The 26837-nt window shown below is 45.5% G+C and overlaps 1 protein-coding gene across 5 annotated transcripts in view; it reads left to right on the top strand.

Annotated features, from left to right (window-relative positions):
* The window catches only part of LOC142020399 (H(+)/Cl(-) exchange transporter 5), a 78589-nt gene that overhangs the window by 37693 nt on the left and 14059 nt on the right, over window positions 1-26837 (top strand). For 2 of the 5 annotated variants that reach the window (XM_075008167.1, XM_075008166.1), the window contains exons 2-6: window positions 1922-2074; window positions 20234-20385; window positions 23459-23558; window positions 25355-25542; window positions 26632-26754. In XM_075008167.1, the coding sequence (XP_074864268.1) occupies window positions 1939-2074; window positions 20234-20385; window positions 23459-23558; window positions 25355-25542; window positions 26632-26754 (699 nt within the window). In that variant the 5' untranslated portion in view covers window positions 1922-1938. Of the gene's footprint in view, window positions 1-1921; window positions 2075-13684; window positions 13980-14096; window positions 14117-20233; window positions 20386-23458; window positions 23559-23592; window positions 24368-25354; window positions 25543-26631; window positions 26755-26837 lie in introns of those variants that run through there. The other 3 variants (XM_075008168.1, XM_075008169.1, XM_075008170.1) reach the window with 3 other exon arrangements.

Here is a 26837-nt window from a genome sequence, read left to right as displayed (position 1 = left end):
TACTTTCATGCATTACCTTTTTAAATCCTCCTATATCATTATATGTGGGTTTTAATCCCACCTATGTCAGGCTTTGTACTCATGACTTTAGGGGAATTTGATATTGGATTTTAATGTGATGTAGAGCACTGAGTCGCAGTGCGGTTTGAGTTGGGTTTTCAGTAGAACCCCAAGATGCACACACTCAACTTGCACAAATCTCAGGTTAATGCGACTCTGAGTGGTGGGGAGCTGGTGCCTGGCTCTGGGCTGAAAGCCACTCAGGAGAACAGGGAAACTGACCAGTGCAGGAGGGCTGGTCAGGTTCCCACTCCTGCCAGTGGCAGGCAGTCTGGAGCCAGGCACCAGCTGCCCTTGTGTGCTGCTGATCAGTTTCCTGTCTCCTGTGAGCTGGGTGGGAGAGCTGGAGTCTGGCTCCCTGCAGCTCACAGGAGACAGGCAACTGATCAATGCTGCTGCGCTGGTCACTTTCCTGGCTCCCTGGGGTAATGCGAAATTTGATTGACAGGAAGTTGAACACAACCTTCCTCTAAGTCAGGGGTCTATTGTATGTGCATATTATCTTGATAGTTATCGCTGAAGCTGATTCTCTGTTTGGAATGTATGTTATTAATGAGGATTATAAAAACCGATGTACTTCCATGGTATCTAAGCCACCAGGGTGGACTGATTTTAAATCTTATTTTGCATTTGCGCTCTTATTGGTCTCCTAAAGAGAAGCTTAGTCTCTGTTTAGTGACTTCTAAAACATACTGACAAGCAAATACAACCTTTAACCTAAATTTGGTTCGTTTTACAAACTAGGAGGATGTTCTATCAGTGCACATTCATTTAAGCCACATAATAACATCACAAAAATTTACTCACATTGATAATTTTTTATTTTTGGTTAGAAAATCAAAGCTCCATCACAACCTCACCAAACGATTTTTTTTTTGCTTGTAAATCATGCTATATTAGGATACTGATTCAATTGAAAATGTGCAGTAACAGCATTTTCAGGTTGGTATGTATCATCAAAATAGAACTGTCTTGAAGGTACTGGATATATAAAGTACTTTCTATCAACATGGTGTGTTCAAAACAGATTTATCAGAAAGAACTATTAGCTGTGAGTGAATTGAACTGATTTACCGTCACTGTGTCCTTTCAGATTTTAAATCTAGTAGGTCTCCACTTGCATCTTACTTTTATTTGTAGGGTAAGAAAAGGAAAACAAGCTTTATGCTTTTTCAGTTCCCACTCTTTCTCAACTTTTTGAACCAATCATTTAACTGAACTAGTCGAATTTAAATGACGAATATGTTGTGCGTGCGCCTGTTCAAAGGGCTTCTGCTGTCAAAAACCGATTTAAAACTTTTTTGGTAAATAAATCCTCCAGCAGCCCGGTATTTAGTGAATGCCACCAGTTCAATGGTTTGACGTTTTTGAAACTTTGGCAGTAGACTTGTTTTTAATTTGATAGATAATCATCAGTTCAGGCTTTAATAGGTTATAATTTCAAATTTAATATGAAATATGTTTGTTTAAAGAGCTTTAAATCCAGCTTTCTTTTTTTGTTAAATCACTGATTTAGAACTCTGAAGTAATGTCCTCGTCTTTCATGTAAGAAAATTACTGCTTTCTGGCCCATATGTTAGTGTGGAATAGGTCACAGGAACACAGCCTGTAAATGTGGAAAATTCAGTCAGATCCCTTGGCTAGAACAGGCAACATTTGACATGAGCTTGCCATATTGAAAATCTAAATCTGTCACCTCCCTTCCTGCCTGTAAGATCCCGGGTCTGCCATTTCATTCCACTCAGCTATTCAGCCTGGATCGACACAGTCGGGCATCAGTTACCCTGGAACTCAGGTGTACCCAAGGGTGTCTTCAGCCTTATGCTAGAGAAACTACCTTTTGTTTCCCCTTTTGTTGTAGGTGCAGAGACGTTGGCCATGAATAGTAAAGGCTTTCGTCGGGGGAGTTTCCAGAGCAGCACCAGCGATGAAGACATGGTAGAGATAGCAGGAGGAACTCTGGACTTTTCCATGACAGATGATGATCCCCCGCTGGATAGAGACATGTTGGGAGGTAATGGTTCTGCTGCTGTCTCCATTTACTTCCCTATCCCTAAAATATATTTGTTGAGTTCAGGTTAATGAGTGCTACTTTGTGTCACTGTAACGAGCTGGGCCGTTGGTGGCAAGGTGGTGCTAAAAGGACTCTGTGCTTTGCCGTCGTGAGCCTACTGTGACCTCAACAGGATTCCCAATGCTGCAGTATATTCACCGGTGTGGCTTTCTACACAGGCCGCTGTCGGCATGGATAGCGGCATTCCGTGGCACTCATCTGCTCCCTGTCACCATAAGTCCACAGTGCTTAAATTAGGGTTTGGGTGCAGCACAAAGTGGGAGTAGCAGAGTGTTTCTGTAAAAGAGAAGGTAAGAGGAGACTACGGAAGGTGAACTAGTGACCGTTTGTAGGAGAGTGGTCAGGGCATTGTCCTGTCTCGGGCTATGTCTGCACTAGATTAAGAAACGGAGGGGTAGCAGTGTTAGTCTGGATCTGTAACAGCAACGAAGGGTCCTGTGGCACCTTATAGACTAACAGAAAAGTTTTGAGCATGAGCTTTCATGAGCACAGACTCACTTCATCAGATGCTGGCCATGGAAATCTGCAGGGCCAGGTATAAATAAGCCAGAGCAAGGCTGGGGATAACAAGGTTAGCTCAGTCAGCAAGGGTGAGGCTTACTACCAGCAGCTGATCTGGAGGTGTGAACACCAAGGGAGGGGAAGCTGCTTTTGTATTTAGCCAGCCATTCACAGTCTGTGTTTAAGCCTGAGCTGAAGGTGTTGAATTTACAGATGAATTGTGGCTCAGCAATTTCTCTTTGGAGTCTGGTCCTGAAATTTTTTTGCTGTAGGATAGTTACTTTTAAGTCTGCTTCTGTGTGGCCCGGGAGATTGAAGTGCTCTCCTACGGGTTTTTGTATATTGCCATTTCTGATATCTGATTTGTGTGCATTTATTCTTTTACGTAGAGACTGTCCAGTTTGTCCGATGTATGTAGCAGAGGGGCATTGCTGGCACATGATGGCATAAATTATATTGGTAGGTGTGCAGCTGAATGAACCCATGACGGTGTGACTGATCTGGTTGGGTCCTGTAATAGTGTTGCTGGTGTAGATATGTGGGCAGAGCTGGCAACGAGGTTTGTTGCATGGATGGGTCCCTGAGTTAGAGTGACTGTGGTGCGGTGTATAGTTGCTGGTTAGGATTTGCTTCAGGTTGGCAGGTTGTCTGTGGGCAAGGACTGGTCTGCCTCCCAAGGCCTGTGAAAGTTGGGGGCGGGGTCATTGTCCAGGATGGGTTGTAAATCCCTGATGATGCGCTGTAGAGGTTTTAGCTGAGGACTGTAAGTGATGGCTAGTGGTGTTCTGTTGGTTTCTCTCTTGGGCTTGCCCTGTAGTAAGAGGCTTCGTGGCACACGTCTGGCTCTGTTGATCTGTTTTTTCACTTCCTCAGGTGGGTATTGCAGTTTCAAGAATGCTTGGTAGAGATCCTGTAGGTGTTTGTCTCTGTCGGAGGGGTTGGAGCAAATGCGGTTATATCTTATTTTATATCTTATATCTTAGATTAAGAAAGTCAACCGCACATACGCAATTCTAGCTATGCCAATTGCATAGCTAAAATTGATGATGTATCCGTGCTTGGCTAACTTGCCTGCCTATACAGGGGAAGGGTGACGGGAGAGTTGCTTGCGAGGAGTACAAGGGTTAACTTTGTGTGCCCATACTAGACATGTGAAATTCAACCCTGGAAGATGGACCCTGAGTGGGTCGATCTTCCAGGGTAGTGTAGACGTAGCCTTAATAAATGATCTGGTCCTGGCGATATGTGGTCTGTAATGTGTCAGAGCATTTTCTGTCCTCAATATGTTTGTTTTCATGTTTGGAGTGTATATATAATACATAATCCTTCATGCATTTTCTGTCTTTGGGGATATGTTTGTCTCCCCCACTGTACTTCTAGGCTCTTCACCTATCACTGGGGGAAATCAATCCGTGTCTTGAGACAGCCTCTTGTTTGAGTGAAAGCAAACAACATCCCTGGGACAGTGGTTCCTTCTGGTCTTGGAATCTATAAAACTGTGAACTTGGTCTGGTATTGTCAGTGATAGTCAAGAAGCCATGAATGTGTCTGAGAACTACAGTGGCATACTTACATTGGCACAGCCCCAGAGTGTAGACACAACCTACCATCCAGTTTTTTTCTGTTGTTGTTGGAATGCCTCTCCCCAGAGGAAGTTACCTATGTTAACAGAAACCCTCTTCTGTCAACAGCTCTGACTAGACTGTGGATTTTGTTGGCATTAGGGACGTAAAATCCCATTCAACTGGTTAATCAGTTGAGAGGGAGTGGCTGAGGTGAGGCCAGGGTTGCTCTGGCCCAGCTAGAGTGTCCTCATCTATGGCACTGCTGGGGTGGCCCATGGCCTGGCCAGAGCAGCTCCTGTCTGTGGTCTTCCCAGCCACATCTCCTCTTTGTTAACCTTTAACATCCCTAGCTGGCATAACTATGTGGGTCAGAGATGTGGGGGGCTAGTTTTCACCCCCCTTACTGACATACCCCTGCCAATCTTAACTTTTCTCTGTAGGCCAACCCCAACTAGTAATTCAGAACTTCCTGTCCAATGTTGGTGAGTCTAATGAATTTGTACACTCATCGTGAGATTTCGTCTCACCCACTGGAACAGAACTGTAATATCCCCCTATCTAGCAACTTTGTCTTTTATTTTTGAGTCAGACTACCAGCAACGAGTTTTCAAAAGCATCAACAATCACGTGGAATAAAAGCTCAAGACTCTCTCTCAAATCTGGTTTAAGTATTATATGAGAGACATGTTTGGTAACGTACGAATTTTGAAATATAAAATATTCTACCAAGGCTGTGGGTGGATTTATATATACTTGTAACTGATTTCTAATGTTTGTAAACTAGCTTAATTTGCCAATGGACGGGTAAACGCTACTTCTTTCCCATGTTGCAGACCTACTCTATCTGTGGGTCTACTTGGATTACAGCAGGTTTTGAAAGTGAGGAATTTTTTAAATTACTTTGCAGAGCTAAATTACTCTCAGTAGTTTAGTTATATTCTGTCCAGTTAAGTCTATTCAGAACAGAGGTAGAGGAAATAAAATATTGTAATAGATGAGATGCATTAATATTCTGAGCAGCTTCCCCCACTGCCCCCGCTTTCCTGCATACTGAGAGGAGATGGTCAGCTGTAGCCACTGTTGTTTTTTCCACTTAAAGGATTTGGCATGTATACAAACCACAACTGGGTTGAAAACCACACAAGAGATCCATAGATAGTTAATGGAAACGCTTTAAAAAGGGCGTCTCTGAGGTGCATATTTGCTTACGGTTTGGGATTAACTGTTTAATAAAAATGTGAAAACAACATAATTAAAATGGTCTTTAATGTACCCAAAATGTTTCTTTCCCTGAGTCTTTTCTGCTCCTTCCCTGGATCCCAGAGTGAGCAATATCCAGCGTTTAGTTTGTATGCTGGTACTTTCCTAAACTCAGTTTTATCCGTGGGGCATTTCCATTATACCCATGTATGGCAGCGCAGAGGGAAGTGGGTTCATTTTGTTTTCTTTGATTTTTAAATTAAAAAACAAAATACGAAAACGAAGCCAATCCACGGACCAGCTTTCTGGGTACACTAAGGGCAGTACGGCCAAACCATTCAGAATTTTTCCTGGTTTTATGTTCCTTCTAGCAGCGTTTCTTAAACTATGTTCATGGAACGCTAGTGTTTCATGAACAACTCACAGATGTGCTGCAAGCGTTTGGAAAAATACACTGGTGGTCGATATTGTCTGTTGTTATAACCAGGTACACTGTCACTACGTCATTGCTAGTATAACTGATTAGATTGCTTCATTTTGCTTTTGCTGTATATGTTGCTTTTTGGGGTTTTTTAGTCTGACAGTTTTTTTTTTAAGAAAATTGTAGGCACTCCCCATGAAAAATATTATTGTCTGGAGTTCTGGGATCTCAGAAAGTTTAAGAAACGCTGCCTTCTACAAGTAGACTAGAAAGCCTATTGAAGTACGCTGTGGAACTTTTAATGCAAGGCAGAAAAATCCATATGGACACTTAGTACAAGGCTAGCGTGAAGTCGATTTACATCCCAGCTCGTTGCAAACTAAATGTCACGTAGACAAGTCCAAAGGCTGTGGTGAGAAATCTTGATACTATACATAAAAATAAACTACGTAGTGGATACAGGTAAGATGTTTGGAGCTGTGGCCTCTTCAGGCAGCAGCAGAACCACTTTACCTTGTTCTGCTTTTGTTGCATCTGCCAACTCATCTAGACCTGGATTTCCTCTTTTCCGCTGAAAGAAACCCACACTGTCTTTGTCCCTATTAAATAGAGTAGCATTTCTTCATGCTTGGACTCCAGTGTGCCATGACTCCATGTATGATGCTGTGTTCTTCAGCATGATACAGTTGTAGAGCGTCAACTCTTACCATCTTAATAAGAGTCTTATAAGCTCTCATACTGGGTCAAACCGTGTATTCTTGCCCGGTGTCCTGTCTCCAGGAGTGGCCGGTATTAGAGCTTCTGGGAGTTTGTAGTTAATAGGGCAACTGTGGAACAATCTTCCCTTGTCTTCTGGCAGACAGAGGTTTAGGGTCTTCCCATGTGGGAAGTTGCATCTCTGACCACTGATGGACGTATCCTCTATGTATTTATGTAGCTCTTTTTTTTTTTTTTTTAAACTCAGTTATACTTTTGTTCTTGACCACATCCCATGCAAGTGAGTTCCACAGGTTAGTTGCACATAATACAGAGAAGTTTTGTTTGTACTCCTGTTGCCTATCGATTTCATTGGGTGACCCCTGATCTTTGTGGAAAAGGTGAATTGTTTCCTCCCTGGCCTCAACACTAGTTGCTATAGACCTCTCATATCTGCCTTTAATCATCTCTTTTTCTGACACAAACAGTTTCTCCTTGTTTCCCTTCCTCAAACCTTTTCCATGTCTTGTACATTCTTTATGAGATGGGGCAACCAGCGTGGGCACAGGATTAGGGTCAGTCTGTACCGCAGATTTATATAGTCATCCTCAACAAACCTGGGCTCAGCACCTCTTGGTGTCTAATGCCTCCCTCGCTATTTCTTTCCATCTTTCCCTGTCCAGTGCAGAGTACTTAGTTGGTGTGGAGCTAGTCTACAGACATCTACCGTATCTACCCGTTCTCTGTGGGGTCCTCCTGTCCTGTTCAAACCATCCATTATACCGAGACCAACCCAGAGGCTGGAGGGGCCTACACGCTCTGCCCTGAGCACAGAAAGCTCAGAGCCAGAGCAGCCGCCATGCTCAGGGCAGAGTGTGGGTGGCTGGGAACCAGAGAAGCCCCCTGATTCTGCCCCAAGCCCCACCAGCTCAGTGCTGGAGAAGTCACCATGCCCTCCTGGAGCCAGGAGGAGCTGGGAAGCTCAGTGAGCCAAACCGTTGGATATAATGGACTATCGGTTTTAACAGACACCCTCTCCCTCATTAGTCTGTTGTATTGAGGGTTCACTGTATTAGTGGAAAAACAATTGAAGTAATATATTCTATTGTACCAACTTACACTGGAGAGCGAAACAAGATTTTGAGCTAGTCAAAGCTCATCTTCAGGTCTGGGAAAAGTACTCTCTGTCTTAGCTAAATACAAGCTTGAATAGATAGTTCAGCATAGGTAGTCAGCAGTTATTGTAAGGGACCACTCAAGGTGAAGTGACCTTTTAACGTGCATGTAGTCATAAGGCAACAAGGCTGGGTTATGGGTTGCAGATGGTTGTAGTAACCCATCAATACAGAGTCTCTCTCATTAAGACCATGATTATTAGTGTACCAGGTTGTGCAAGATACCTCTAACTCCCCGCAGCCCCTAACTATCTTGAATAATTTTGTATTAGCTCCAAAATTCGCCCGTTTGTTGTTTCCTCCCTTTTCCCGATCGTTTATGGTGAACAGCACAGGCTTTGTTGCGCTGCTTTTCTTACGTTCGTTCCCAGTCTTTCAGTTGGTTAATGATCTTTGAGAGGACCTTCCCTCTTATCCCATGGCTGCTGTGGTGGGGTTCTGGGGTCCCCCAAGCTCTGCACCCCGTCCGCAGGCAGGAGAGTCTCTCGCTCGGCAGGAGATCAGCGGGTTTATTGGCCGACAGGACACAGCGTCGTACGGAGGAGTCAGTGCAGCCGGCAGAGACAGCCAGTCCCATCCATGTTGGGGAGAGGAGGCCCCGAGGGGCCCCCAGAGCCGGGACCTGGCCCCCTCCTTTCTCTCTCTCTCCCAGCTCAGACTAACTGCTTCCAACTCCCAGTTCCAATTCAAACCCCTCAGGGTCCACCTCCTCCTTTGTCTGCAGTACAAAGGTGTTACCTGGTCATCAGGGTTACCCTCAGCAGGAGCCTCACACCCTCTGTGAGTCACTCACACACACACACACACACACACAGGTATCCCCCACTCCATCACAGCTGCATGCTGTTCTTCAGTGCTTTTGATGAGGGAACTTGTCAGGGGCCTTCTGAAAATCCAAGCGTGTGGTGATAACTGAATCACCCTCGTCCATACGCTTGTTGATTTCCCTCAGAACTGTATAGACAGAAGCATGAGTGCCCTTAAAAACAAACACGTTGACTTTCTGGACATAGTATCTTCATCTTAGGGATGCTAATGCGTAAGCCGTTAACCAGTGGGGGCTGGAGAAGTCCCTCACCCACTGTGGGCAGGGGGTTGCTCCAGGCCTGCGTGGCCTGCTGTGAGTAGGGGCACTGCAGTGCGACTGCAGCAGCCCTCATCCACAGTGGGCCCAACCCGAGCTTGCCTCCGGGAGAAGCGCTCCAGCCAGGCCAGATCAGCCCTGCTCCCTGGGGCCCAGGATGCTCTATGGGCCGGCGTGGTCCCGCCCAGCTGCAGAAGCCTCCCTATCCCCGTTTTTATCTGTTTAACTGGATAACCAATAAAATGGGATTTTACATCCCTCGTTCATCTGTGTGTCTGATAAAACTGTTGTTGTTCCAGTTTCTACCAGTTTGCCTGGTATTGAAGTTAGGTGTACTGGCCTGTAATTGCTGGGATTGCCTTTGGCACCCAGTTGGAAAAATTGTCTTTATGTTAACTGCCTTCCAGTCATCTGGTACAGCTTGAGATTTCAGTGTTCGCTTACATGCCACAGTTGGTAGTTAGACAATTCCAAATTTGAATTTTCAGAACTTTGGGGTGAAGAGCATTTGCCCTGGTGACCTCTTACAGGTTAGTTGACCAGCTCTAAAACCCTCTTGTTGACGTGTGTATTTGGGACAATACTTTGGATTCGTCATCTAAAAAGAGAAGCTCTGATGGGAGTATCTCCTCTATATCCTTTTCAGTGAAGAATTCAGCAAGGGCCTTTGTCTTTATTGAGTACTTCTTTGGCACTCCTGTCCATTAATGGCCCCAGTATGTGTTATTCAGGCTTCCTGGTTCTGATGTACTTAAAAAGTTCCATCTCCTGGAATCCAATGTTCGCAAGAGACTTTCAGCCTTTTTTTTTTTTTTTTTTTTTTTTTTACAAAGTGCCTTTATGATTGTATGGGAATATTTAATTCATTATCTGAGTGAAAACCGAACGTTCAACTGAATAAACATTTTGTGTCGTTTATTGGCTTTCTAATTTAAAGCCAACCTTCTGTTTTTTCAGGACTCTGATGCATAATTTTTGACCCATTAGGGTGTGAAACAATTACAGTGCTGATGATGCAGCACTTTTTTAAATGGCTTTTTTTTGACTGGGTTTATTTCCAAAGTAGTGATACTCCTGTCTTGTGTGTGTGCGCAGAGTATTTGTAGTAACCATGTCAGTCCCAGGATGTTCTCTCACCCACCTTGTTTTTTTAATGCCTTTGCTTGGACCAACTTCTATGGATGGAGAAGACAAGCTCTTTATGAGCTCAAAAGCTTCTCTTTTACCAACAAAAGTTGGTCCGATAAAAAGATATTACATCACACACCTTGTCTCCCTAATAGTGTAGGACCAACGTGACTATGCCAACACTACAAATGATAGTGGAGTAGAACAGAAGCAGATACATTGCTATGAAAAGGCAGAAGTTTTTCTCACTGATATCAAAGCGGGGGGGGAACATTCAATATTGGGTTATTTCTTCTGCAAAATTCAGCAAGTATTGTAGAAGAGAAAGCAGGTCAATATAGTTTTGAGTACGGTTTGGTAAGTATAGTTGCAGTAGTGTGCTATGTAAGGAAGCTTTTGTTAGTCCAGGGGACGGTAAAAGTAATTAAGTTTATGCAAATATTTGCACCTTGCCTGGAATGGTACTCAGTTGCCCTTGTCCCTTGGGAAATGTACTTTCCATCTCAGTTCTTTTTATTGGCACGTGGCTGCTTTTATGAGAAGGTCAGTACGAAGTGCTTGCGGTGAAATGATAAAGTTTCAGTAGGTAAATCAAGGTTATGTTGACAGACTTGTCAGTGTCTGTGCTACAGCCATCTTCCTCCCCCATGACATTGTCAAACTCCACCTCCGCTTGTCAGACATTAGTGGGTGTATTTAGATGAAGTGGGATCTGTGTAGACACTGTCCCTTACATAGGCTGTTGACTGTCCTGTTCATTTCACTGCAGGAGCTGTGAAATTGACAAGAAAGACAGACAGGGCTGCCCTGCTTCCTGTGGATGAGAAGCTCATAGTGGCTTCTCCTGGCAGGGAACTGTGGGGGCAACTTCCCTTGCTCTGTGTGGGACAGCATGCCGGGAAGCTCTCTGGTGGCTGGGCTCCTATCAGGAAGCTGCCAGCAAAGCTGAGAGACTGGGCCCAAGTGCATGGAAGAGCTCCTAGTGAGGGGAGATACCACTGACCCAAGGAGGGTGGCGTGGACGTGCACCACTACCGTAATTACTGTGTGCTGAAATTACTGTGGATCTAAAGAAGTGAGTCTATCCTACAAAAGGTCATCACTGAATAAATCATTTTGTCAGTCTTTAAAGTGCTACATTTCTGCAGCTTTGTTTTGTGGGGCTGGAAGTTTACCTAAAGTAGGTTGAGGTACATTTCAGACATACCTGAATCTCTTCTGCTCCCTCATTCTAGCTTCCACGTGTGTTCAGAGCTGCGGGGCTTTCTGCGTTCTTTGTAAACAAGCATCAGCTAAGTACTTGACAACCACCAGTTTCCAGTCCCAGCTGGAATGCCCCAGGGCTCTGGACTTTGACTAACTACTCAAGTTGCAAAGGGTCAGGAAATCTTCTCGCTTGTCAGTAGCTGTAGCCCCAGGAAACGACTTGTGATTCTATATTTACTCTGACTGCAGGGCTGTAAACTCAGTGAGTCCTGTAATTTCCAGTTTGGACTTGTACGCCTCAGGACTAAAGAGAACTGAGGCACGTTTTCCTTGATTTCCTGCGCTGATGATGAACACGAGCCCAGGGCCAGTAACTTTTACAGTGGTTCCGCAGGAGAATTCGTGAACACTTTAATCCAGTTGTGCCACCTTCTAACAGCGTTTCTCACACCATGTGGCAAATGACTCTTCAGCACTAATTAGCGTAAGCTGTTGTTCACACCCCAGCAGCTGTGGTAACTTGGCAAGGAAATGGCCTGGGTTTGGAGCGCTGTGTGGTTTTTGTTTTTTTTTTTTTGTCTCCCTCAAATATTCCATTAATTTCTTCTCCCTCAATGCTGTCATGTGGCAGAAGGCAAATCTTTGGCTCTCTGGCCTCCAGCCTTTCTAAGCACAAGGTCGCTTTTTTGAATTTAAGTGCGAGCCAGGATCTGCCTCCAAACCCAGACATCTTTGCCACATATTTGACTCCCTGGCCCACCGCTTCTCCAAGCCCCGACCCTGCTCACTCCATCCTTTCCCCCATCTCCCCATCCTCACTTTTACCAGGCTGGGGCAGAGGGTTAGGGACAGGCAACCTGGGCCCAAGGCCTCCAGTGTGTGAGGGGCTCTGGGCTGAGCAGGGGCGGAGGTTTGAGATGCAGATGAGTGGCTCTGGGTGACTGGAACAGGGGTGTAGAATGCCCCTTCTACTTCAGGCCATGGTACATTGAGGCTAAAACAGTCTTACCTTCCCACCCTCTCCGGCCTTGTGCCAGTCCTGAAATTGGCCAACAGATTGCCTCCCTGTCGAGTCCCGTTTTCTCTGTTCCGTTCACTGAGACCAATTGAGCTGTGGTACAAAGCAAAATAAGTTGGTCACAAAGAGGATAAGGCAGAGTAGCAGGAATGAGCTGCAACTGCCCTGCTCTGTCCAGCTTGTGGAAAGGCCTGTAACCCAGGTAATGGACTCCTTAGCATTCATCAGTAGATCGGAATCTCTCTAGTCCGGCACCCTCAGCATTTGACTGGTGCCGGACCACAGGAGATTAATATCGTCTACCACGTTAGCAACACTTCCACTGCGTATTCGGCTCTGAGAAGACGTGTAGGGGTAAATTAGAGCTAAATAACAGCACGGAACATTGTGAGCCAGGACTGATGGCTGGAAACAAACTTTATGGGGTTGTGGGAAACTTGGCTGTACCTATGATACGTGGTCATCTGCCTAACTAAAATGGTGAGTCAGAGGCCAGAAAGAACTGGGCTTGCTTAGTTTAGAAGCAAGAAGATTTAGAGAAGACATGATAGCGGTTTTCAAGAGCCTCAAAGAGGGTTACAAGGAGGAGGGAGAAAAATTCTTCTCCTTGGCCTCTGAGGAGAGGACAAGAAGCAATAGGTCTAACTTGCAGCAAGGGAGGTTTAGGTTGGACATTAGGAAAAACTTCCTAACTGTCCGGGTGGTTAAACGCTGGACTAAATTACCTAGGGTAGTTTAAAAATCTCCAGTGATGGAGATTCCACAGAGCAGGTTAGACAGACACCTATCGGGGTGGTTTAGAAGGTGTTTGGCCCTGCCAAGAGGGCAGGGAACTGGACTTGATGACCTCTTGAGGTCCCTTCCAGTCCTAGTGTTCTAGGATTCTGTGCCACATTAGGGATGTTGCTGGCTGAGAGTGTGCTGGATTAGAGAGGTTCAGCCTGTACTTCAGCATAAAGTCTTACTGATGTGGCCATCTCTGACCTGAAGGACAATGAATGGTGGTGTTAATTGAAAGAGCTGTGGGTCCCCAAGACTGCAATGACAGAGAAGTTGGGAATTGGAGTGAAAGGGTAGAGAAGTGAAGGAACGTGGCCTCGGTGTGCAGCAGGTACTCGGTGCTAGCTTTCTTTCACGAGCACGAACGTGCTCTTAGCTTAAAACCACTGAATGGTTTTTTTGCTGTCTAGCATGTGGGGTGGATGGTGAAAGATGCAGGCGGTCTTTTAGTAATGGAGAATCTGCTGTCTGCAGGATGAATGAAACGACCCGTTAGTTCTTCTGTGTTTTCCCTCCCATCCCCCAAAGTTTTGGATTCCCCTGCAGCTTTAATTGCAGCTTCCTTCTGGAGGCCGTTTTTCCAATGACTAGGACTTAAATTCTCCAGCTCCGGCTTCCTTGTGTCATGGCCAGTCTGCCAGCTGTGAAGGCAGCACTCCTGCATGTTTAACCTTCCTCCCTGCAGCTCAAATCCTCCCTCTTTCAGAGAGGTCCAAGAGTCCGTGCATGTGACTGTCAGCTGGTGACGACATGCTCGGTGCCGGGAGAGCCCGGCAGTGCTGGAAAAGGGAGGAGAATGCAGCAAGTGCCAGCGTAAAGGAAGTTACCCCCCAGTCGCCTTCACCAATCTCCTGGAGCCAAAGGGCCCTGAGGCAGGGTCCGAGAGGTGCTGCTTTGACTGGCGGGTGGGGAAAAATCCAAGAGAGGGGCAGGAGGCTGTTTAGGCTCATCAGAACAACACACACTGCAGCAGCTGTTAGAAGCAATGGGTAAACTGCTGGTCATCGTTCTAAAGCTGCGGCTCTGATTTCTCCGTGCGTAAGAAAGGAGGGTGGTTGCGAAGGCTTCAGGGTGAGTATTGGGTTTCTGTCTTCTAACGCTGTCGCGCGGATCGCTGTAAACCAGCGATTTCTCTCCTTTATGCAAAGCAGTTCTGTTTCCAGTTACCCTCTGACAGAGGAACGCTGGAGCATCCTGGGGACTCCCAGGTGCTGTGACCTTTTAATTGCTCCCTTGGGGTGCCCATGGCCAGAGGGATGCACTGGGAAGGTGCATGTGCTGCTTTATTTGAAATGGGATTTGTAAATACTGTTAACAAATTGCCAAAGGTTTTAAACCAAGGAAAAGCTACAAATGGATCATTGACCTGTGTTTCTGGCTATAGGTGGGCGAGGGGTGGAAGAGGGCCTGCTAAAATATTTGTTTTAAAATACCTAACTTCTGGCTGTAGGGGGGGAATCCTGCTTTCATGCTGCCTGGTGTGTTTGGCTTCCATTTCCAGTGCTAAACGCTGATCTAATTGTGCAAATTAGAGAGGGAGGGAGACCCTATTTGGTCATGTTGTCCCTGCCGTGACAGGGTACGACAGTGCTCCTGTGCTTTGGCATGGTGGCCCCTCCTTTGTGTTGCTGATCTGTCTGTAATTAGCTTAGTGTTTTGATCTGTGACAAGCAGGGATAGGAAATACAGCCCAGGGAAATATTTACCACCACCGGCCATCTTATAGTTTAGTATTGCTGGTGGAGAGGTAAGCATGTTTCTTATGAGGTTGTGTTTAAAGGTGAATTTACCATTTGCATAGTTTTGTGGGGCTTTGTCTGGAGTCTTCCAATGCGCGCACAAAAAAAAAAAGAGGAATCCAAATGAATAGCTTTCTTAAGATACTTAAAGGATACTCCAGGGACTGGAAGTTTCTATCTATAAAACAGGTGCACCCTGGAAAGCTGTGAAGGGATGTTTGAGCACAGATTTGGGCAGGCTAGTTCTAGGGCCCCCAGTGGAATATGAAGGGTGTATTCAAGCCTGCCGACAGGGGGGTGGGGACTCGGAGGCAGTTGCCCTGCAGCCTGGCATTGCGAAGGGCTTCGGGGCTCTGGCTGCTGCTACTTTGGCTGTACCACTGTTCCACACATGCCTCTGAGGGAGCCTTGGGGGGCAGGGTGGGGAGGGCAGGCCTGTCTGCCTCTAGCCCTGCCCCTTCTGGGGATGGGGAGCCGGGCTCGCCTCCCGCCTTGCTCACGGGCCTGCAGTAGCTTCCCACACCCTGTGGTGATGGTGCCAAGTGCCTGTCATTGCTCTGGTGTCTGCTTGTTTGTAGACGAGGCTGAAGTGGGAATCTCCACTGTACCTGTTTGCACGTTGCTATGGTGCATATAACTTAAAACGTTAGGCCGTGCTTGGGAGCTTTTGCTGCGGCGTAGCAGCATCCGCATGGAACCTTACCGTGCAGTGATCTGGTGCGCTGTAGGCACGTACTCCATGCTTTCCCGTAACTTGACCTGCCGGCAAGCCCTTGAATCAGAGGAGACGCCAAAAAGCATGTGACTTAAGGATAACTGAAGTACGCTTACCTGAGCGCTTCTGCAGAGCATTCTCCGCTGGACGTATTCTTTGCGCTTTCGTATTCTGGCTGCTTTGTGGTGACCCTCCGCTGGGAGCAGGTTCTGTGGTGGTTCGGGAGTTGGCAGAAGAGTGACTGACTGTGTCTTGGAGGGAGATAAGCTGAACGATGTAATTTGTATTGATTCTTTTTAGTCACTGGGAAAGGCCGTGAAGCTGAGTGCAAATGCTGTGGTTTGATAGCTGAGCTCTCCCTAGGACTCTTAGGCTGCTTTGGAAACTGTGGGTTTCAAAGAGATGAGATTGTAAATATTCTGACATCTGGCATCCCCCCATGGATGGCATAGTTAAAACCATTTGCTGTCTCTGATTACAGTAAACCCCACAAAAGTCGCCCCAAAATGTGTACGTCATGGCGCATCCAGGTACGAACCTAAATCCATCTCATTGGTTTGCTCTTAGAGCTGTGATCTGAGGCTGTTTCGTTCTTTGCTCCAATAATAACATGGCAAAATAGCAGTTTATTCTGCTTCATAGGGACCACCAAGAGCACTTTATTCTGGTTCTCTGCATTTGATATCTGGTCACACAGGGTATGTTTAAAGCCTGCACCAAGTCTCCAAGCCCACGTCAGCCAACTCAGGCTGTAGGACTAAAAATACCTGTGTAACCGTTTGGTTGTGTGCTGGAGCCAAGGCTTTGAGATGCTTTCCGCCTTGTGGGGGCTCAATGCCGGGCTGCAGCCTGAGTCTAAACATCTACATGATGATTTTATGGCTCTCCAGGCCTGAGTCTTTGAAGGGCAAACATACACTTAATTGCAGTTGTCTTATTTCTAGTTCTTAAATAGTATTCAAAGCTAATAGTACATTTTCCTAGCATTTTCCCAGCTAAGCCATTGCTGTAGTTGCTAGAGGGCTAATATGCAATTATTTTTGAGATACTGTCTATTAAGATTTAGCCCATGCTATGAAAATGTGGAAAACCCTGCACTACAATGTGTTTAAGATCGATTGTTTTATTCCTAGTTGTTTTGAAGTTGCCACTGTGACTCGAAGTATAGCCATTTGCATGGGTCACTTAAGTTGCAGCATTTTAACTCTTTACTTCCTCCATGTTTTGTTGATTGGCCTGACAGATGGAGGAGTTTTGGTGTATGTTATTGGTGAGACTTCTTTTTTGTGGTGTAAATTGGAAATGAAATTGGGTCACACCAACTGCAGGGGGCTGTAGAGTGATTGAAGTCTATCTAGAGGTTCTGGCCTGTACCAGCTTTTTATGAGTGCCAAATGTTAGTAGTTTTCACCTTTATTTTCAAGGAGAGGGTAGTGCTTTGAATTTTGGTGTGGGTTATTTAAACAGCAAAGGCTATTGAGTGTTGAAAAGGCTGTGCACACTGTTTATTTTTAAGCTGCTATCCATCGTGTAAAGACCCTTGTCACAGATGCCAGACAAAGCTAAATCTTTCTTTAATGCTTCCAGTGAGAACCAGGGTGTGTTCTGTAGATTAGGCACTGGGGTTTCACACTGGGCCTAAAAAATCTGCAAACGTTTCCAGAAAACTGGGCTGTAACTTGGGTAGTGCTATACCAAATGAAACAGCAAGAGTTTGATAAACGTGCGGTTCTGCGGTGCCGACAGGCAAGGTTCTAGACCCACCTGCTGGTCTGTTTTCCTGAGGAGGAGTTTATTGATTGTGGGTACTGGTTTTGGGATGACACAGTTCGTGTATCAGGTTTGGGGTTCGTGGGTTTTTCTTACAGCAATCTGTACAAACTGTAATGCGCCCGTCGGCCTGGTAAGTACTGGAAGCACCTTTACATTCAATAGCTGTAATCTACTCCCTCTTCTCCTGCTCTCCTGGGTTTTCTAATCTGATTCCTGATTGTCCAGAGAAAGTGGTCAAACTGATGTCTGGGACAGTGGCTTGGTCTGCAGGCCATGCACAAATGGACAGAGGATTGAATGAATTCTCTCCTACCTGTTCCCTTGCTGAACCAAGTACATTTGGCGAGAACAAAATGTATGAAGGCAGGGAAGGCCATTAGGAGAAACCATTCTTTAATAGTCTGTTCACTAATGCTCAGGGTAACAAATGAGGAATTGAAATTGTTCACTTACGAGCACAAGCCTGGTGGATAAGTCACGTGATTAGAATATTAAAATCAACGGTTAAGTAACCTATTTAGGGAAATAGAGAGGGAAGTGACACTTCATCAAAAATGGCATTACTTCTTTCTGAGTGTCTGAACTTAGAAGACAATTATCCTGAATACTTATGAATCAGCCACAGTGTCTGCTACAGATCCCACTCAGGAACAGGATAACCGTCGCCTTCCTTACCTATCAATAGTATGTAAAGAAAAAAACCTGTGTGATCATGGGGGACTTCAATTTGAGTGACGTCCCAGAAATCTCATGCTGTTAGCACTAAAATATCTAAAATAAGAGATGATTTCCTAACGTAGCGTTGCGGCCAACATGGGAATTCTATGTTAGACATCTTAACAGAGAGACCAACTGATCGTAGAACTAAAAGTAATGGCAGCTTAGATACCCATAATCATGACTTGATCAGTTATACTGTGCAAGAGGAATTAAGTCCAGCTCAGTGCTGTATATATTTGGCACTTTAATAGGGACAATTTCACAACACTGGAAACAATCCTGAGCCAAATGATCTGAAAGGGAGAACGGAATAAGAAAAATATGAATGATGATGATTGACTCATTTAAGAACACTACTTACTAAATGTTCCAACAGTACTTGTCTCACAAGTGAGCAAGAGGGCTATGCCAGTTAAACAATTTGTTTTATTGAAGAAGTGAAGGCAACTGTAAGCAAATAAGTAAAATAACATAGGGGAGGAGGAGGAAGTTGGTAGTATTGAATGTTAATCAGAAGTTAGGAATTGTAGAAAATTATTAAGACATGCGTAGGCCAAACAAAGAGAAATCAGTCAGCAGAGTTAAGGACAATAAGGAGTTATTTAAACATCAGAAACAAAAAGAACCCTGACAATGGCACATTACTAGACAGAAATGGTAGAATTAGCAGTAATATAGAAAAGGCAGAAGTGTTTAATAATATATTTCTGTTCCATATTTGCAGTGGGTGCTTGTGGGGTACAGATGGTCTAATGCATGGGTGTCCAACCTTTTGGCTTGCCTGGGCCACATTGAGTGAAGATAGTATTGGGCCGCGTACAAAATATATAATATAGTTAATGTATATAAATGACATAATGTTAAAAGTTTACGATCTTGTGGGGCCACATTACTAGCTGTCCAGGGCTGCAGGTTGGACACGCCTGGTCTAATGTGATAGCGGGTAACCCATTTTTCCAATCCACTGGTATCCCTAGAGGATGTTAAACAGAAGCTACTAAAGTTAGGTATTGTAAAATCAGCAGGTCCAGTTAACTTGCATCCAGGAGTGTTTTGGAAGAGCTGGCTGAGGAGCTTGTTGCAGTGTTCATTCTGATTTTTTTTCAGCAAGTCTTGGAGCACTGGGGAAATTCCAGAAGATGGGATAAAGCTAATCTGATGTTGCTTTTTGAAAAGAGTAACTGGGATAACTGGGGTAATTATGAGCCTGTCAGCCTAACGTTGATGCTTGGTAAGGTAACGGAGTGGCAAATGTTCTGCCATACAACATGTTTGAGAATCTTTGGCTCCTTCTGTAAGTGCTAAGTCTTGCTGGACATTCTTGTAGGGACCATAAAACAAATCAAGAAGGTCCTAGAAGCCGAAGGTCGCTCTTAAAACCAACGGAGTGCTCCAGAGTGTGCGATTTGGAGACCAGTTTCTGAAGGGCAGTGTCTTAAGGCAGATTTGCTTCTGAACCATTTTCTCTCCTACTGTAAGTGATATTGAGAGGGCAGAGGAAAGTGCTCTGTACTCGTTTATGAGCTTGGCCTAGTAATCGATACAATTAGATCAGCGTGCATGAAATCGTCTTCCTGAGGCCCGCCAGTCAGCGGCAAGCATTAGCTGGTAATAGTTTTTCCGAGCAACCTTTCAAGGGCATGTTTTAGTGCCCTTTTCATCTTTAGCTTGGGGGTAAGGTTTTTCTTCTCATTAATGATTAAAGGCTAGTACCTCAGGCCTCAGCAAGTGTTGGAAAGTCTTGAATTGCTTGGGCTTTAGGGAGAAAGGCATTCCCCCCTCATCGCGTCAGAGGAAAGCTCCCTTAAGGGAGGCAAAACCATTATTCATGGGTAACTTAATTCTCATTATAACCTGGGGAATCCTTGCTGCTAGAACATCTGTGGGCTTTAGGGAAAAAAAGTCTGTATGGAGTCGTATTAAAGGAATCTATTGGTATTGACCAGGATCAGAGGTTTATGTCCTCATACAGTGGGCTGAAACTGCAGCAAGGGAGGTTTAGGTTGGACATTAGGAAAAAGTTCCCAACTGTCAGGGTGGTCAAACGGTGGAATAAATTGCCTAGGGAGGTTGTGGAGTCTCCATCGCTGGAGATATTTAAGAACAAGTTAGATAGATGTCTATCAGGGATGGTCTAGATGGTACTTGGCCCTGCCATGAGGGCAGGGGGCTGAATATGATGGCCTCTCTAGGTCCATTCCAGTCCTAGCATTCTATGACCTTAGCTTAAAAGGTATATTTGCTGTACTTAGAGTCTCTGGCCACCTTCCCAAGACAGGAAGATACAGTTACGAATCCCTTCATGGGTATCGTCAGTTATGCTCATGAAAGACAAGGACTAACACCTGCTCCTACCTTTCGTTTGCTTTGTTTTTCAGGGTTTTCCTTATACAATGGAGGCGGGATGAATGGCACAAGCCAGATGATGGATTTTCTGGAGGAGCCTCTGCCAGGTGTGGGTACCTATGAAGATTTCAATACGATAGACTGGGTGAGAGAGAAGTCCAGAGACCGGGACCGGCACAGAGAGGTAAGATTTTTTTCTTGTCGCTTTGCTTTTTGCCAGTTGTTCAAAGCAGAATTGTCTGTCTCCATAAGCCTCTCTTTCCCTATTGCTGAATACTTTAATCTGGGGACACTTACAGGCATATCTGAGGGTGGAGGGCTTGTTCTCAGAGTGATTGAAACACCTTTCCACAGGTTATCTTTTAGCTTAAAGAACCGTAGGTACAAAATTTTACCTGTCCCCAAAACACGCTGGCTGCCCTGCATCTCTGCGCAAGGACTGTTAAAAGCAAGAAACCTCCAAAACCTGTCAGTCTCTCGGAATAACACCTGGGGTTGAGCCACCTCAATTTGTCCCATCTTTTGCCAAGTTTCTCTGCTGACCTGATGGAGGAGGATTCCGGGAACTACAACATGGTTATTACGTGGCTAATGTTTAAATTGGGAGGGGGATAGTGTAGTTTTAGTTTTGTAAGACAGAACGAGATTTCTTTTTCTCACGCCAATGACTGTTACCAAAAAATAGAAACGTAGCCGTTTATCTTCAGCTTTGAAAACATGATCCCTGTGGGAGAAACTGAAAGTGCAGATATTTATAAGTTCCTTCCCAGGACTAGCTTTGAGTTGTGGAAGGACTGTTTTAGATAGCAGGGGAGGGTCTTAAATGGGGAATCAAGCTCACTTACAGGCTCCGGTATCATAAGACAAGCTTTTTATAGGGAGGTGACTGGCCTAGACATATTAAATTTAACTGTTTGGTTGCCAAAGTGCTCGTTTGAGAGTTACATTGAGCACAGCACAGTAGTCCAGCAGTGGGAACCTCTTTCATCTCAGAGGGCCGCAGCTGCCTGCGTCAGCAGGGGCTCCGCGTGCGGGCCACGGACCCTCTTTCTGCCCCTCTCGCATACTGGAGCCCCACACCTACCTGCTCCTCCGCCCCCCCCAACTCCCTGGCTTGAACAGCTGCAAACGGCTGATTTGTGGCATTCCGATGAGGCGCTTGAGGGAGGGGGCTTGGGGCCCACCAGTAGAGGTCCAATGGGCTGCAGGTTGCTCACCACTGCTGTAGCCTCTGTTTTAACCAATGAAGAGTCAGCACTTGGAACACGTCACTCCTGTGTGATGCTCCGGCTGTTCCAAAGAGGAACAAGACCCCATAAAGTGGCTGTTGGTGCCATAGGCATGATGCTCTCGCACCCCCATGGCTCCTTCATCGCTGTTGGGCAGGAACTAACCCAAAGGGATTGCACAGAAAAGAAAATGAAGGGTAAACGGACGGCCAGGTGACTGGCATGAACAGCCTCATTGAGAAATGCCCTGACATACTGCTAATCATCGTTGGTGGGGGGTTGCTGCAGTACCCCTGGCTAGTTTCTGTGAAATACAGGGCTTACAGTTCAGTTCAATGGCTCTCAGCACCCCCACTCTAAAAATTGTTCCAGGGCCTCTAACGCTGACTACCCCCTGCCGCCGCTATACGAACACATTCAGACCAAAAATGACTGTCCAAAAAAATTAGTTAGTAGTAGAAAGAATCCTACAGTAACAGCTTATCCTTTCCAAAAGTCTCCTGGTCCCAGCCTCACGGCTCAGGAGCAGCAATGCTCAAACAATCCAGGCTGTTGTGGGAAGGCAAAAAATGTTAAGAAATGAGATTGCAGTTAGTGGAGATTTGTTTGGCCAGTGAAGTTTTTCCCTGGGAACAGTACAGTGTGTACGGGGACCTACCCCTGAATTGTGAGTGTGCTCAATAGACCTGGTTTGAACCTTCCATACAGTGAGGTAAAGAAACGTAGATGAAGTTTAGAGGGCAGAGCCTGACAAGAAGTTATCAGCCTGGATCTTGGGACTCCGTGCTGTGCCTAAGCCTTAAGGGGGCTCCCTGGGGCAGCTGAATGCTTCTGGACCAGAACATCTTGACTGCAAAGCCAAGGTGGAAATAATCTTCCCGCAAGCCAGAGGTGGCAGCAGCGGCAGCTGGAGGTCTGGGTCCCTTTCAATTGCCATGGCAGCACTGCTGTGTGTGTGTTGTGTGTGTGGGGGGGGGGGGGGGGGGCTGGGGGCTTCAGTGCCTCTCCATACCTTAAGCGTATGTATGTAAATCCTTGTTAATTCCTGAGGTGGTCAAGACCTTGCATATCCCAGATCAGAGTAGACCTGAGCGCTCGGAGTAATTCTCAGCCCTCATCATTCCTCCCATGATCAAGGGACTAGATGGCACCTGCAAAGCATTTGCACCTTGCTAAATAATACACATCTGTCTTGGGATTCATATGCTAATTGAGGGCGTGTGGTGTGACGAGGAACAGGGAGGGGCTGGAACACTCTGAAAGTGGTTCTGTTTCCACAATTTGCTCCGGACGACAGTCCTGTTGTTAGGAAGAGCTGGGTTTGAAAGAACTAACGAGTATTCAAGTTTGGGTGGTTTAATAGGAAAAGACATGTTAAGACGGGAGTCTGACTAAATGTTTTCCTTGATTTCGCATCCAGGTTTTGGGAAGCTTAATTTTCCTCGAATCACCCTTCTGTAGCTGCTCTGTGTAATGCCAGGTTCACAATACCTCTGTGTAAAGCGGCTTGATGTTTTGGTTTTGGAAACACAGCATTTTATGGGTACAAGCATGTGATTGAAGGAGAGAGTCTGAATTTTTGTATTGATGGCAGAATCTCAGACCTCTAGTATTAGTACAGGTTGAACCTCTCTAGTCTGGCACTCTGGTCCAGCAACATCTGTAATCCGGCATGATTTTAGTTTACCAGACAACCACTTGTAGGTGTGTCCAGGTTTCCCACTGTCCATAAAGTTTGTTTCCAGCCACCATGCCTGGCTCTGTGTTTTGTGCTGTCGCTTAGCTATAATTACGCCTAAATGTCTTTTAAGAGCCCAGTGAGCAGTGGAAGTGGTGCTGGTGCTGCTAGACAATACTGACCTCCCACAGTCTGGCAAATACTCTCCTTTGGCGCCAGTCAGGTCCCGAGGGTGCCAAACTAAAGATGTTCAACCTCCATTAGTATATTTCCAAGTTTGAAACATCTGCTTCTGAGCTAGATCTCTGTGCATCTCTGCTAATGTCTGTCTTTTTACTCCTCTCCTCCAGATCGCTAGTAGAAGTAAAGAGTCAACATGGGCCCTGATTCACAGTGTGAGCGATGCCTTTTCTGGTTGGCTGTTGATGCTTTTCATAGGGTTGTTAGCAGGTGAGAGGACAATACAGTGTAAAATGCATTCCCAGGCTTGATCTGCAGCGTTGATGCCTAAACCAACTTCTTGTGTGACCAGAGTCCGCCACTATCTGGACCAGAGGTTTGTGCTGTCAGGAGAGCCGCGTTCACACTTACGGTTCTGCTTGCGCGGCTGTGGAGTGGAAGACGTCATTCTGTTTAAACACTTGCAGTCATAGGGTCTGAGTGACGTGATCAGCGTTCTCTATTTTTCATTCAGGGAGGAATAACTTTCATGTGCACCAAGGCGTGAGCAGATGCGCACCACCAATAGGAGGACGTTGCCAGCTGTGGGCGCTCTGCTAGTCAGCTGGGTGGCACCTAAATCTCTCCTGGGCAGTCGCCCAAGCGCTCAGCTTGGAGGAAACACCAGCCATGGTACAAAAATCTAACAACTCGAATCTCCCTGACGACACAGCCTAAACCTGCTGTTACCTCTGCAAAGAGAAGACTAAGCCCAACAGTGAGAAAAAGCTAAATCAAAGGGATGTGTCACCATCTTCGTACGCGCAGCTCTGTCGGATAGCCCAAGAGAGCAAGCTCCAGAGATTGCGACCTGGAGCCGGGGAGCGCTCGCCTGTCAACACAGGAGAGGTCAACTCCAGACACCAACAGCAGCAGCTTTTTTGCTGATTTTGAACTCTTGTGATGGGGTAGAGGCAGGAGCGGGAGGGGGCCTCTTTCCAGTCCTTTCACAGACCTATTTCTGATACCTTCAAACTGCATCAGTAGGAACGGGAGCCAGTGGAGTGGTGTTCAGTCGGCAGGTTGCAGCCCCTAAACTTGTACGATACACGATGCAGAAATATTCCTGTTTACATACAAAACTTGCTTCTTGATGCACAGAAATTATGCTTTGTGGCCCTTTCTCGTGAAGGTGCATGGGATGAGTGTAGGGAACCGTCCAACCTGATCTCTGCATCTACTGTACTTGGCTTTCCTAATGCAGGACAGGCTGTCTCCATACATGGTCATTGTCTTGTTAATGAAACACGTGTGAAGTGTCCTGCAGTGTTAGAAGGGGACAGACAGCCCCACCTGAGTGCAGCCATTTAGGACATTGGGGATCATGGGAATTTCACCCCCAAAAGACCAATCTTGTTTCCTTACCAACTTTTTCTAATTCCCTTTGGCACATACCCGTGGTTCTTGGCTTCTAATGGCTGTTGAAAATGCTTTTTTTCCCCATCCAAGTGCTTGGCTGCTTGGTATCTCTCTAGGGTTAGTGTTTAAATGCTATAGGAGTACAAGAACTTTTTTGTTTAGGAACTCTGTCAATATCAACTTGCACTTTCTGGGTAGCGTTCTCTCTAATTTTTTCCATTCATAGGCAGAATAAATTTTGTGGGTGCTCTGCTAATCGGCCGGCACCTGAATCTCACCTGGGTGGTTGCCAAAGCGCTCAGTTCACAGGGAACACCGCCTCTGGGCCTCAAAAATTATCTGCCACACCATGTTTATGTTGAAAAGATGACCTGCTAACCAAACTGAATTAGTTCTGGTGCCTGTGGCTGGATTTGATGCAGTGTTGGTCTGTCCACTGTTGAAATACTGGAGCACTTCTCTCCTGCGTGCCTTCAAAAAAATCCGTAGCTGAATCTTCTCATTAGCTCTTCAAAGAGCAACGGTTCTCCATGTGCCCATAAGTAAATCCTGCAAGAGTTGTATTTTTGTCCCTATGGTAAATGTACCAGAATGCTCCAGGAGATGGAGCATTCAGGAGATCCCAGCAGTCTGTCATTCCTAACTTTTTGTCGTCATTGTAACCTTAGGTTCTCTAGCGGGTCTGATAGACATCTCTGCCCACTGGATGACGGATCTGAAAGAAGGGCTGTGTCTGACAGGCTTCTGGTTTAACCACGAACAGTGCTGCTGGAATTCCAACGAGACAACTTTTGAGGATAGGGATAAGTGTCCGGAGTGGGAGAGCTGGTCACAGCTTATACTTGGCCATGGAGAGGTGAGGCATAAAAAGAACTGGTTCTGTGGCTGATCTATTTTTTCTGCATTTTCTTAGTCATAGGGTCAGCTGCCATGTGATGCAAGCATCCTTCCAGTATGAGTGTCCATCAATCTTAGAACCCAATGCTGTAATCTTTCAGTGTCATGAATAAACATAACTCCAGTGCTTTATGTTTAGCCTTGGCAGATTTTGAAGGTTTTTATTTTTTCATAATTTTGAGGGACATTCTCAATGTTTTGGATTTTTATTTAAATTTTCACAGATGTGTGAAGTTATGGGGTGTGTCATGCAGTCGGGTGTCAGAATACGTTTTCCCAAATAGTTTATTTAGGAATAACACTGCTGTGTAGATATAGCCTTTGAGTGAGTGTTCAGTAAAATGTACCTACATTCTCCAATAAAAATCTATTTCTGCTGAGCCTAATTATGTTAGTTATAGTTTCAGTAAGGGCAAATGAAAGCTTATTACATTGTGTACAGGCACAAGTATGCTAACACAGATCTGAGTTCTTGGCCTCAAATTTTTGCATACTTCAAGACTTTAGGACAACACAGAATTTTTTTTTTTTTTTTTTTTTTTTTTGTTTCTGAGAACTGGATTTAGAACTTGTGTTTTATATTGGCATGTCCAATAAGTATGATGCATATAGTTACTTCAGTGGTGTTTAGCTTTATCCTTAAAGTTAAGCTTGTCCCTAAAGATGCATCATCCACTTTATTGGTCCATGTCCTCTCACAAGAGGGGGAGGGATAGCTCAGTGGTTTGAGCATGGGCCTGCTAAACCCGGGGTTGTGGGCTCAGTCCTTGAGGGGGCTATTTAGGGATTTGGGGCAAACGCATTTAGAAAGAAAAAACAAAAAAAATCAGGGATGGTGATAGGTCCCTGCCATGAGTGCAGGGGACTGGACTCAACCTCTGAGTGTCCCTTCCAGTTCTGAGATAGATAGCCCATTGCATCTCTATTGGCTTGCCATGTGCTAAATGGTCACCTATACAAACACCAATTCTCCATGCTTTCCAGTAAGTATGATGTAGCTTGAGGGCAACAGTCTAAATCAAGCCTTTTTTTTTTTTTCCCATTTCAGGGGGCATTTGCATACATTCTCAATTACTTCATGTATGTTCTCTGGGCCTTGGTGTTCTCTCTCCTTGCAGTATTGCTGGTCAGGGGATTTGCACCTTATGCCTGTGGCTCAGGGATCCCAGAGGTGAGTCGGAGAATCACTTTCCTCAAAAAAAAAAAAAAAAAAAGGAAAAAAGAAAAAATCATTCCGAAATTTTTTCCATCATT

Source organism: Carettochelys insculpta, chromosome 13 (assembly GCF_033958435.1).
Source record: "Carettochelys insculpta isolate YL-2023 chromosome 13, ASM3395843v1, whole genome shotgun sequence".
NCBI lineage: Eukaryota > Metazoa > Chordata > Testudines > Carettochelyidae > Carettochelys > Carettochelys insculpta.
The sequence above is the reverse complement of the archived record's forward strand: the minus strand, read 5'-3'. Positions and strand labels throughout refer to the sequence as shown.